Below are 13,616 nucleotides of genomic sequence, written 5' to 3'. Positions count from 1 at the left end.
GTAAATAGTGCTGCTATGAACATTGGGGTGTCTTCATATACTTTCAGACTTTGACACTTTCATACATTCTTGCCTTTCAATGATTCCACCAAAAATGTCTGTGACCCTGGCAGTTTTGGTGATTTAATACTTTTGCTTTTCCCGGTAGTGTTAGAGTAAGTCACACCTTGACTTCTGATGCTGGCCCACTGTGGTTTATCCTTCAGAATGAGCAGAGGTGTATTTAAGATAGACTTGCAGACTTATTTCTCATGAACTTGAAGGCTACCTGTGCACCTCTGTGTCTGGGGACTGGACATGCTCCCTTGCAGCTGCTCATCAGGACTGAGTCTGAAGAACACAGGCAGAGCAGCTACGGTGACGGGCTCCAAGAAGGGCTGTGTTACTCCATCTCTGACCTGTCTTGTCTGTAGCTTCCATTCAGCATCCCTCTGTTCACCGGAAAATACACCTTGGCAAAACAAAAGGAAAGGCTATAATCTCTTCAGTATCTGTATTTTTTTGATGAATGATTTCTGACATTACCCTCCATTGTCCAAGTCTGGAAACGATCTCTAAATGAAGAAATGCTTTTTTTCCTTAGGAATCCCTTCAAGTGATGAATGTCTATTAAGAATTAAGCAACTACTTACTGATGAAACAAATAGTAAAGATCAGTGAAGAGCTAGCTGTTTTGAAGTTGAGTTAGGTACATTGTGGCATGTGCTTTTCTGCTCATAAGCATAGGAGATAATGCAGGTGATGAAAAATTTCAACCTTAAGGCATGTTAAAAGTGGTAGGTTGACAAACTAGGGCCTGCAGTCTGCATGATTTTTATATATTTTTTAAAGGATTGTAAATAAAATAAGACCAAGAATATGCGTCAGAGACCATATGGCCAAAAAGACCTAAAATATCTGCTGTATGGGTCTCTATAGAAAATGTTTGCTGACCCCCAGAACCATGTGGAAAGTACCAAAAACAGAGCTCACTCATGTTTTGCTTTCAGCCAGAAGTTCACTGTCTTGCATTGAGAAGCTGGAGCTGGTGTATTGAACTAAGAACATGCAGATTATGACCTTGGGGTGGGAGTGGGGTAGGGGACAAGCCACCCACACAGGGCCAGCAGGTAGCTCTCTCAGCACCCAAGATCCCACTTTGGGGAAGTGAAACCCATAGGATCATTTTGATTGAAGGCACAGTTTCTGTACACCCACACAAAGGAAGTAGAGTCACAAGATTTATTACTTACAGATCCCAGAAAGGGGTGGGAGGCAGTGAGTGAGGGAGGGGGAAGGGCAATCCTCCATCTCACGTCACCTGTGAGCAGGAGGTAGCGAGGGTAGCAAGTACCTATCACTTAGAAGTGGTTGGGGCGGAGGTCACTCATTTTCACGGGCTGAACTCTTAAGTGATTATTTGAAAAGGTGCCTGGGAAAAGCAAAGCAGGAACTTAAAGTGGGACTCTTAAAGTCAAGCCCTTATCTGAGCGTTCAGACTCTGGATGTGAGCAGGATTTCCCTACTGTAAAACGCCTAGGCAGCAAGTCAGGAAAACAAAAGTTGTTTTTCTCATCACACTTCTTTCCTTGGAAGCATTCATTTCCACTTGTAAAATCAGTCTTCACAGCCAGTCTAAAAAGAGAATGAGAAACCTCCCAGAGCAGATTCCGTAACAGAATTCTCTGCTCCCAGCCAGCTCTCTGATGGAGCTGCTCTCAAATCAAAGGGTTCTGCCCTTTCGTCCGTATTTGAGCCGGAGCTCTCACTCCCCTAGACCGCCCCTCAGCATCATCACCATGCACTGATTTGCTGCACACCTTCTTTGACCTTGGCTCTTTGGTCAAGTGATTTTTCCACTTTAATTGCTCTTGTGACTCTGCTTTGCTCCGTTGCCCTACTTTTCACCTGCTTTCACCTTCCAAGGCCCCTCTTCTGTGATCCCTTTTTCTGCCTTCTTCCCCAGCATCTCAGCCCTGTTGAGGCAGATGCCTTTCAGATCTAGTATTTCCACCCCTGCCTTTTACTTGCTCGTGTTCAGACCCAGTTTTCTCACTGGTTTCATAGCAAGTCCAGTTCTGCTCCCTGCAACAGATGTTAAGCAAAGGGAGGACTTCTGGTTTCTTTTCTAACCAGCCCAGCTGAACCACTTTTGTGAGGACAGCCACCCTTTCCGGACACCATTCACACACATCTTTTATTATGTTCACTTAGTGTCCATGTTGCTTGCTGTAATTTTCTTCCCATGGACCGCCTGGCCACTTGCCTTCACCTACAGCTACAACACTACCACGTCTACCTCGTTGACCAGGCCACTCCAGCCATCCCTGATGCTCTTGGGATGCAGCGTGCGTGTCTAACCAGTTATTGCAGCACTCAAACTTCTGGTACATCCCTCTTCGTTTCAGTCCAGCTTGCTGAACCCCTCCCTCTCCTACCTGTGAGTGCCCCTTTACCCAGGACACATTTATCAAATGCTGACTCCATTCCAGTTACTCTGCTAGGCTCTGGGGATCAGGGATGACCAAGATGCAGCCTAGCTCTTAGTGTTTTTTGACAGGGGAAAGGTGAAATGCACAGACATGAATACAGAGCAAAGCAATAGATGGTGGTGAACAAAATTACTAAATATTATGAGCGCAGAGGAGAATATTTAGAACTAAACTCTGTAACAATACAAATTTCAAACTACCTAATGAGAATATTACTAAATTGAACAATTTAACCACTTAAAGAATACCTGGTTCTGTTTTTTACCCTTCCCTTAAATATATGGTTTAAGGGCCAAACTTTCAGTACTTTTTTTTTCTGAGTGATTTACTTCTTCTCTGACTCACTCTCTCATTTACTGATACATCATCTTGTCTGCAGCTGAGTTTGAAAATATTAAAGTTCTGTAAATAAATGCAGTTTTTGATTATAGTGCAACAGACAACATCCTTCTTTGCAAACATTCCCGTTCTTTACTAGAAATGGAATTGAGTCCTTATTCTGTTTCCCAAGTGCATGGGATGGTGGCTGCTGACTGGTGGGTGTGCAGGTGGTCCAGCATGACTCATGGCTTTATTTATTGGAAGAGGCTTTGAGAGGTTGTCGCTCAATTGCAAGAGATGCCTTTAAATAACTTTATATCTGGCCATCTTTTGCTTTTCCTTTCCCCTTCGTATTCCTTGTCCACCTCCCTTCCCCTGAGCCCTTTTCCAGGATTATATCATTATATCAAATATAAATTGGGAAAACGTAGCTAGGAATGCTTGTCTTGAGGGAGAGACCATTAAGAACACTGAGCTGCAAGCAGGAACTGTGGGGAGGTGGGAGTGATCACCAGCCTGCCTCAGTGTGATTCCTGCTACGTGCCCTACCCACTAGTCTATTCATTCAGGAAATATTTTCTGAGAGCCTTCTCTGTGCCACAAACATAATGCTAGGTTCTAGAGACACAAACTGAGCCAAAAGGGAAACTGTTGCTGCCCACATTTGGGGGACGTAGCATCAATTACAAGTTCACATTAATAAATGTGTGATAACAAATTAATATCCTTTACAGCGAGGAAGAGCTAATATTAGTATTTAACTCCCTAACACTTCTGAGATCTCTGGTCTCTCTGTGTGTGTCTGTCTTGTCTTTCTTTTGCTCTCTCTCCCTCTTCCCTTTCTGTTAAATGGGGGTGGAGAAGACAGCTAACAACACCTGTCCTGTCATTGCTATGGTGTCTTATATCAATCCTTTCTTGTTATTGTGGGATTCTTTTTTAAAATTTTTACTTCTTGATACTACTGTAAATGATATTTTTTCTTTATTTCTTTTTCAGATTGTTGTGTATAGAAACAACTGATTTTTGCACATTGATTTTTCTTGAGGGGGGAGGTATTTAGGTTTATGTATTTTAATTTTTTTTTTAATGGAGGTACTGGGGATTTTAACCCAGGATCTCCTCCATACTAAGCCCTCACTGTACCACTGAGCTATACCCTGCCCCCTCCCCCATTGTAGAATTCTTGATCCCCCAAAGTAGATGTTAGCTCACTTTTAAATACAAACAACGGATAATGATACTATTACTCAGACTAACATTGGGAAGGTGAATAAATGAATGCTTGCTTTATGTTTTGGGGCAGAAATATGCCACAGGCCCTAATTTGAAACCATCGGATTTAGTGGCCGCTAATCCACCCAAATCAGGGAATTTTTTTTCTTTCATTTTTTACAGCGTAAGAGAAAAATCTCTTTTCTCCGCAGAAGTCAGGATCGGATCTTAAAATCTTAGATGTGCACTCTGATGCATGCCCACCCACAGACTTGACAAATACTGGATTTCCCATGATAGCTGCCACACACTCGGTTTCTAATCTCCGTATTTCTTCCACGCCAGAATTTATAAATCCTTCCTGAATACGTCCAGTCATCCTGTCTGAACTTCTGAGCTTCATCTGCTTTCCGCAGAGCCCCTACGCACAGGCCGGGCGACAGAGACCAGGCGGAGCGCCCCGCTTGGGGGATCCCTGCTCCCGAGGTCCCGCTCTGCGAGGCCGCAGGGCGTCAGCGCGCCCGCCAGCCTGCCTCGCGCGGACGTGCTTCCCAGCCCTCGTTCCCCGCGCTGCCAGCGAGCTGAATGAGGAGCAGCGCTATTTTTACCTCTCCGACTGCAATCCTTTATACATATTTGCAGGAAGGAAATAAATAAAGGATTAGGAAGGAAATGCTTGGCCTTAGTTTTTCCCGAGAAGGAGGGGGTTGAAATGGGAGGGGGTTAAGTCAGGTCTAGGGTGGTGGAAAAGGCCGGTCGATTTCTCTGGCTGGTGGTTTCCTACAGATCATTCAGGTCTGGAAACCCCCACACTCTTCTTTCTTGCCCCCTGGCTAATCCCTGACTACCAGCTTCCTCCCTCCCCCGCCCCCACCTCTGGAGGTGCCACCGTCACCTCTGATGCTGCCTGGGTTGCTGCATCACTCTGCTGCTTTTTCCACCTCCCCTCCCTTTTCTTCCACAAAAAAGCATGCGCAGTGCGTCCCGTGCCAGGCAACAGCATCAGCATCAGCATCAGGGCGCGAAGCCGCGCTTCGGCGCGCTCTCGAGGGCGGGGCGCACGCCCGCGCCGCGCGCCCCCGCGCCGCTCGCTCCCGCCCGTCTCCGGAGCATCCTTAGCCCCAGCAGCAGCCCCCGCAGTCGCTGGAACAGCCGCGCCCGCCGCAGGGAGGGAGGAGCATCTGGGGAGGCTCCAAGTTGGCGGAGCGACTGGGACCCCCGGACTCTTCAGCGGCAGCCCCGGGAGGGGCTGGAGGCGAGCAGGGGAGGGGGCGCCGCCCAGCCCCGAGCCCCGAGCCGCGACCCCCCTGTCCGCGGCCGCACCATGCGCGCCGAGCCGGCGTGACCGGCTCCGCCCGCAACCTCCCCGCAGCCTAGCCCGGCGCTCTTGCTGGCCACACGGAGCGGCGCCCGGGCGCTATGAGCCATGAAGCCACCCGGCAACAGCTCCCGGCGGCCGCCCCTCGCGGGCTGCAGCCTGCCCCTAGCCTCCAGCGGCCCCCGCGGCGGCCCCGCCGGCCCGGCGCCCATCCGCGCCCTGGCCCGCTTGCCGCCCTGCCGCCTGCTCCTCGTTCTTCTCCTGCTGCCTCCACTCGCCGCCTCATTCCGGCCCCGCGCCTGGGGGGCTGCTGCACCCAGCGGTGGGTATGGCCCCGGTGCCCTTTGCATTGCATTGCCCACGGGGCCCTGCAGAGGAAAGCGGAGGGCACGAGAGTCCGTGCGCCCCGGACATATCCAGGGCTCGGCCTTTCCGAGCCTCCCTGCCGGTCCACCTCTCTCATTCCCAAACCCTCGTTCATGCCAGTTCACTTTTTGAAGTCCATTTGTGTTGCATTCACTAAATTATTGTCGTTCCACTGGAAGGTATTTAGTGAATGCGGGGACCCTAACTGATCTTTGTGCAACTTGGGGAAACCGGTGGATGGGAAATACAGCGAGGGAGCAAGTTTTTTTCTTGGTTGGTGGAGCCTGAACGCGAATGCGGGAGGGTGTAATGATAATACTGGTAATGTGTTTCCTCAAATTGCCTAGTGGGTTTATTCATTGCTGTTGGAATTATAGGTGGGGGAGGGAAACTTCGAGGATATAAACCTTTGGTTTGTAATTTCTCAAAATGCTTGTCATTATAATGAACAATTAAGATAATATAATGTTCAATACATTGATTGGAAATCAGTGACAGCAGAAAGCTGGTCTTAGCAGGAAAATAAAAAGGAATTGGAAAGCTGCCAGCATCTGCATCCCTCTATGGCAAAGGATTTGTGCTCATCTCAAAGTTAAAAGAAAAGGGAATTGCCCATTGTGTTAAATGAATCAATTAACATTCCATGATCATGAGTTCTGCACTCAAGTTATCTTAGGAGCGTTCTTAGCCCTCAGGTGGGATACTCCTAGTCAGAGTTCCACTGAGCTTCTGTAGACTCAGAAGGGGTGCAGATGAGGGTCAGAACCTTTGAGCATGTTCATTTCATGACTCTTCCTTCAAGTCCATTCTCCATCCACCCCGCTCACTTGAAACTATAGATTTGAGACTTTATATATTTTAGAAATGTACATATAAAACATAAATCAAAATAAACAGTACAGTATTGTGTAAGCCTTTTTGGCTGTTAACCTATCCAGGCCATTTCATTGTTGCAATAACTTTCTTTACTGTGTCTTTAGTTCTTACCTGCTTTGTAAGCAGAAAACTTTGTTTTTGCAATTTAATGGAAGAAATACACCTTAGTGCTTATGTATTCATTGGGTATATATGTGTGTGTTTGTGTATGTTTGTGACCCCCCTCCCCCCCAGCTCCGCACTGGAATGAAACTGCAGAAAAAATTTTGGGAGTCCTGGCAGATGAAGACAACACATTGCAACAGAATAGCAGCAGTAATATCAGTTACAGCAATGCAATGCAGAAAGAAATCACCCTGCCTTCAAGACTCATATATTACATCAACCAAGACTCGGAAAGCCCTTACCATGTTCTTGACACAAAGGCGAGACACCAGCAAAAACATAACAAGGTAGGCAAGGGGCTGGGTATGGAAAAGTAGCTGCCATGAAGAGTTTTCCTTTGATTTGATTTTCTGCCAGAATCTGATTTCACAAATTTTACTGAAGCATTTTATTAGGAAACCAATTAATATTGTGATAGGGGAGAAACTGGAGGGAATTAACCTGGGATCTACTGGAATAGGATTGCTTTTGGTCTGTCCTCTGACTCTAAACTGAGATTGGAATTTTCTTATGGCTTTATAAGTTTAACAGCTAAAGTGTGGTCCATTTTTCTTTTAGGCGCATTAAACACCACACAGTAGTTAAGTAAATGTGTTTATGGTCCTGACTTTTATCTGTGAGGCTTTATGTAAGGGTGCAGTAGACTACCTCCCATGATGAAAACTGTTTTCAGTCTGTGCCCAGAGATTGCTCTAAGAAGCTGTTGGGCTGCAGATTTCCCATCAGTCTTTCATCTAGAAATTGAGTATTTAAGTTTAAAACAACCTCTTTCCTTCTTTAATTGGTCAACAGGAAAAAAAATATTTTTCCTATAGTAGGTAAACTATGTAACATTTTAAAGGATTATGATGACTAGAAACAAACTGTTTATATAATATAGAGACCAGTTTTGGTCAGCACAGTCCTTCCAGACTTTGTCTACATTCACTGGGGACAGGTGATTTACTTTCCGATCGGTTCAGAAAGTGTCATTGATTTTTCAAAAGGCATTCAATTGAGGATGAAGGTGCTTAATAACCAGAGTTTAAGGGATCTTTTTTATTGCTTACTAGTCATTATTTAAGTTAATACTATTTTGGACCCCAAGCAGATTTCCACAATAGGTTACCAGTGCCTCTTTTCTTTATTAGGAGCAGAAAATACAGTCTGTATGTCAAATATTTTACTTTGGGCTTGTCAGGGAGGAAGAAAACTTTCCTTTACCTTTCTGGGTTCTTCTGGCTGCTCCAAGAATTAAATTGACATGAGACAGATTAGCAGGAGAAAATTAAATTTAGTTTTGTATATATACATGAGAGGGTTCGAGGCCCCATATATATGGGAGGTTCAGAGACAGAAAAGTAAAATGAGGTATATATACCACCGTGAGCTAAGGAATGGCATAGGGGCCTGGGGCTTCCAAGGACAGCAGGGTCATTCAGAAGATGATAAAAAGAGCAGATGTTTGGTAGTTAGATGTTTGCCCTGTTACAGAGATGGGGCCACTTAGATAAAATTTATCTCTGGTAATAATTCTTTTCTCAGAAAAATCCTCAATTTAAATTCTTCTAGGTAGTTAAGGGAGGGGCAGTAGTTTCTTTTGAACCTGCAGTGTCTAGACTGTGTCTTTAGCTCAAAATAATCCTCATGCAAAAGTGACACATTTTGGGGAAGCTCGTTCTGAACCCTACAGATCATACCTGTTCAGTTGAGATGAGCAGTCCTTGTCTAAACATCCAGAATTGAAGAAGAGTATCTCTGGTTTGCATCATTGTGTTTTATTAGTTTTCTAAAATATAGGCAAGTGGTAACAGTACTTATTCCCGCTTGGGAGTAAATGGGGACAAATGGGGAGTTAGACATTTAAGGCCTTTAGGTGATCCCAAGGTTGTGAAACAGCTGATAAAAAATTCAAGAGGCCTTAATATTTACAAGTCAGGTTTCTGAGAAAATACTTCCTTCATATTGGATATTATTAGAAAAGTTAACGTCGCATCTATTGTGAAGTATTGCATTGTGAAGTATTGTGTTGTGAAGTATTGCATTGTGAAGTGGCTACCCCCCGCTTTGGCTGGGGTCTCTGTTCTCACAGTCCTTTTCCTATCTTCTTCAATGTAACTTAACAGGTTGACTCCTGGGTCATGTGTACTTATTTGTCTCGTTGATGGGAGTGGACAGTGTCTTTAAGGAAGAAGAATCCAAGATCCTCTTGATAAAAGCATTGAGGCTCATTTTATGGTTTTTGTACTAATTAATATGATCTTCTGTGCTTAAGTGACAAATTCTCGAACTCCAGTGTCTTTGCATAGGGTGGTGGAGGAAGAGAAAAAATGACCTCAAAGCCTATAAACAATGCTCAAACCCTCCTGAGCTGAGACGTCAGTGGAACACTTTTAATAACGCAGGTGTTGGTGGCTGTGGCTAACTCTAGTCTTCTAGTCTAATCTTATGTGTTTGCTTTCTTTGTTGGGACTTGGTTTGACTACAATATATCTGAATTTTTATAATAATAAGATTGTTAAAACTTCACCCACTACTCATGTAGAGGAATAGATTTCCGACTATAGAGCGCATACTTGCTGTTGGAATGATATTATGTCTCCACTTCCATTTCTTTTACCTTAAAAAATGTTTACGTGGAAATTATGTTTGAAAGCATTTTCCCTCTTTCTTACTTGTTTGATTGAACAAGCATTTGTTGGATATATCTCATGTGCAAAGTAGTATGCTAAAGATTCAGAGGTAAGAGATAAGGGGTACAAGGATGAACAAGACAAGGTCTGTCCTCCAGGAGTTAACAAAAATGAGATAAGCAAGATTCTTAAAAGCGCCCTCATACAGATGTAAACAGTGTTCTTCCTTATGGTGGGTTCCCTGAAACTTCCCTATGTGTTCTGTGATTTCTCTTGCACTTCTGTCTGGAAGCATCTCTTGAACTAGTTGACAAAAAACAAAACAAAACAAAACAAAAAACAAAAAACAAAAAAAATTAGTTCCCTCTGCTTTCTGTTGTATCTTTGGATGACTTACCTAAGAATAGTTATGAGAGATACTTGTTCATTCAGCTGCTTTACAAATGTTTCAGTGAGAGAGAACTTACAGGATTTCATTATTTTTGCTTTTATAAAAAACGTTTTGATTTTAATATCTGTGTATTGTATACCATTTTTTTCCTCCTCTGATTTCATGGCACTCAAGCACATTTTAATGAATGTCTTAGAAATGCTGAATCACTGTGCCAATCTCCTGGATCCCTTGATTGGGGGGTAGAGGTGAAGAGGGAAATTCCCAGATATAGGTTGCCAGACAGAACTCTATTTATTTCATAAATATTCAGAGTTGATCAGGCCTTACTACTTTATAGCTGTGAAAGTTAAAATGTTTATTAACTCTTTCCAAATTGGTGAGTTTAAAAGCTGGCTGTGTAAAGCACCACTGTTAATACTGGTGTTTCTGAAAACCTTAAAGTTTTCTTTATCAAAGATTGTTTGGGAATCTTTTTACCTCCAGATAGAGTGATGTATAAATTATTGTCCAAACTGCACCATTTTTGAGACTGAAAGTGGGCATGCTTAATAATTATGCCAGGATTATAGGTGTTAACCAAGTTGGTCCAGAGCAGACTGGGAACATGGTCACCTCAGATCTAGACAGTTACATTCCTTGATTTTTGGCACTTATCCAAGTTTGAGTTTCTTTATAGACAGTTTTATTTTCTGATGATTTATTGTAACTTTTCCTTATTTGCCAAGAGGTTAGTTTACCCCCATATAGAAGTAGTAGAGTCTGAAAAGGAAAAAATTTAGTCTTTGCTTTGTTATTAAGACTTATCTTCTTCACTTGTAGAGACTTTTACAAGCATAAAAAGAATTTTATGATTACTAAACATAAGCATTTTATTAACCATTAATTCAATATATTAATAAAATGGACCCTATGTTTATAAAGAGGGAGAAGCAATTTAGATCTCTTCATTCATTCATTCATTCATTCATTCATTCATTCATAGATAATCCTATGAGGTCTGTTCCTGAGAAAGTTAACCTGTGGAGGAAGAAAAAAATTTTTCCTCTACCTTTCAAGGTTCTTGGCTGAGACACAGATCGTAATAAAACACAGGTTAACAGGAGAACAATAGAAGTTTAATAACATGTATGCCTCCTGTGTACATGGGAGAGACCCAGGAAAACTGAGGAGCTTTGAAATGGCCCAGCCATCAGCTTAAATAACCTGTCCAGCTAAAGATGAGACGTGGCAGGGTGTGGAGCCAGTTATGGGAGGCTCTCAAGAAAAGCACAGTAAACAAGGGTAAGGTTGTTAAGCAGATTTAAATCATAGCCTTTCACATTGATAAAGTGTTTCTGGAGATTTAGAGTCATCCTCCTCTTCCTGGTACAGAGAGGGAAACACTTACAAATGGAGATTTCTTACAAATATAAATGTCTCTTACAAAAGAGTAACTTCTGCTTGGTTTACAGAGCTTCTACTGTGTCTGCTGTTTCTTAAAAATAACCAGCCTGAAATAATCCTTATGCCAAAGAGGCATATTTTGGGATGGTATATTCTGTTCCCCTTCAAACCTTTTCCTGAAACTTTCCTTTAGTCAAAATTTACTTGCCTTGTATTGTACTTTTTTAGGATTCTTTTTCTCTTGCAGTTGAGAAGGGATGGAAGAGGTACACTGTGTACAGCACAGGGTTTGAGGGAAGATGAAAGTCATCTCCTTTGACTTTAGATATGGCTCAGTCTTTTGTTACCTTCCCTACTGTGTTAGAGACTCAGAGCTGGTGTATTAAGAACATGCAGATTATGACCTGCTGAATGAGGGGGCACAAGCCATCCACACGAGTCGGCATGTAGGTCCCTCAGCATCCAAGCTCCCACTTTGGAGAAGTGAAACCCACTGGGTCATTTTGATTGAAGGCACTGTTCAATACACCCACACACAAGAAGTAGAGTCACAAGATTTATTACTTACAGATCCCAGAAAGGGGGGCAGTGAGTGAGGTGAGGAGAGCTGTCCTCCACCCCAGGTCACCTGTGAGCAGGAGACAGAGAGGGTAGCAAGTACCTATTACTTAGAAGGTAGTTGGGGTGGAGGTCACTAACTTTCCATGGACTTAACTCTAAGTGATTATTTGAAAAGGTGCCTGGGAAAAGCAAAGTGGGAACTTATGATGGAACTCCTAAAATCAAGTTCTTGTCTAAATGTCCAGACTCTGTGTGTGAGCAGTTTCTATACTGTAAAATGCCTAGGCAGCAAATCTAGAAAAACAAAGTCGCTTTTCTCATCATATATATTCCCACCACTCCCGGTTGAAGAGAGAGAAGAGAGATTTTTTTTTCCTTAACGGAGGCAGGCAATGGGGATTGAACCCAGTACCTCGTGCATGCCAAGCACACGCTCTACCACTGAGCTATACCTCCACCCAGAAGAGAGAAGTTTAAGCGAATTTAGATTACAATGATTATTAATACTTCCTCTTCTCCTTCTGGACAAGGGTGGTTCCACATTTCTTGACCACCCAGAAGCCAGCTGCCCCACTGCTCTTGGTGTCGGACAGCAGAAAGAAACACAGGGTCCATAGAATTGGTAGAGTGATAACAATTTGGTTATATGGTAATGCAAACTTTTGTATTGGCCTCAGCGGCCTTCCCAGGTTTTCTAGATCTTCCTGAGCAGTCCTTACAAAAACGTAGTACATAGAATTCAGGCTTGAAATGGTTTTACTTGTAATGCCTGGCATATAGTAGTGGTCAGTAAAATCTGCTGAATGAATCAATGATTGAACACTCCTATGTTTGAAAGAGTGCGGTGCTTTCTATGAAATTTCATGTTATAATCAAATTGACATCCAAAAGAGCCTTAAGTTACCGTTAAGGATTGTTGGCACTGTGACAGATCAACAGGAAAGAGAATTTTGGTCTTAAGTTATTAGCATAATCACACTTACATTACCCCAAATCATGAAAATACCTATCTGAACAATCCTTAGATCATCCCTATCGCTGTTGCGCACCGTTAACGAGGCTAATCCACAAGCTGACCCGGTGGGAGATTTTGTCATTGCTATAGGTTCTCAGCGGTGGAGCCTGAGGTGTCCACTCATATAGTTTCCAGTAAATCAGACTTAATGCTTATGAGGCATCCAGTTCTGTTTAGTGAATACCTGTTTTGAATCGGGTACTGTGCCAGACTCTGGGGAAAGTGAGGAAGAGTAACACTTGGTCCCCACCCGTACTCAGAACAGGATGGGCGTCAGAAACAAGGCAGCTGGTGGTGGTGTGTGGTTCCTGTCCGCGCAGTTGCTCGCTCGTTGTGGGAACAAAGGGCTGTAGACACCCGGGAAAGCCAAAGAAAACCTCAAAGAATAAGAAACAATCGAGCTGGCTCAAAAGAGCAATTAGGAGGTAAGTTTTTGAGAGGCAGACAGAGGGTGGAGGGTGGCGGGGGTGGAGAAGGGTCCACAGTCAGCAGCCCAAGACTTGGGCCTGCTTGGGGGCATCAGGGAAGGGCTCAGTGTGGTGAGTGTTAGAAAGGGAGACTCAAGTGTGGGAAATGTCAGAGGCCATTAGTTTGTAGTCAGTTTATTTTTTTATTTCATTTAAAAAAATTTAATTTCAGGCGGCCAGGAGACAAGTAGGTTTTTTTTTAAAATAGAGGTACTGGGGATTGAACCCAGGACCTCGTGCATGCTAAGCACACACTTTACCACTGAGCTATACGCTCCCCCTGTGGTAAGTTTTAAAAAAATCTCACTTAATTACTTAATTCCTCTAGAAGTCCAGTAATGTACATGAATGTAGATGTAGCAGTTGAGATTTACAGTTAGTGTCTTCAGAAAGCTAGTAAGTGGCAGACAGAGGCAGGATTCGAACCCACGTCTTATCCTTTGCCAAGCCCG

General features: G+C 43.5%; 1 protein-coding gene across 7 annotated transcripts in view; it reads left to right on the top strand.

The window, feature by feature from the left end:
• Positions 1-5,082: 5,082 nt before the first annotated feature.
• ADAM23 (ADAM metallopeptidase domain 23) overlaps positions 5,083-13,616 on the top strand; it is a 157,221-nt gene continuing 148,687 nt past the window's right edge. For 3 of the 7 annotated variants that reach the window (XM_010960112.3, XM_010960110.3, XM_045520506.2), the window contains exons 1-2: positions 5,088-5,647; positions 6,802-7,019. In XM_010960112.3, the coding sequence (XP_010958414.2) occupies positions 5,434-5,647; positions 6,802-7,019 (432 nt within the window). In that variant the 5' untranslated portion in view covers positions 5,088-5,433. Of the gene's footprint in view, positions 5,648-6,801; positions 7,020-13,616 lie in introns of all 7 variants that reach the window. The other 4 variants (XM_045520505.2, XM_074364106.1, XM_074364107.1 and 1 more) reach the window with 3 other exon arrangements.

The sequence above is a fragment of the Camelus bactrianus genome, chromosome 5 (assembly GCF_048773025.1).
Source record: "Camelus bactrianus isolate YW-2024 breed Bactrian camel chromosome 5, ASM4877302v1, whole genome shotgun sequence".
NCBI lineage: Eukaryota > Metazoa > Chordata > Mammalia > Artiodactyla > Camelidae > Camelus > Camelus bactrianus.
The sequence above is the reverse complement of the archived record's forward strand: the minus strand, read 5'-3'. Positions and strand labels throughout refer to the sequence as shown.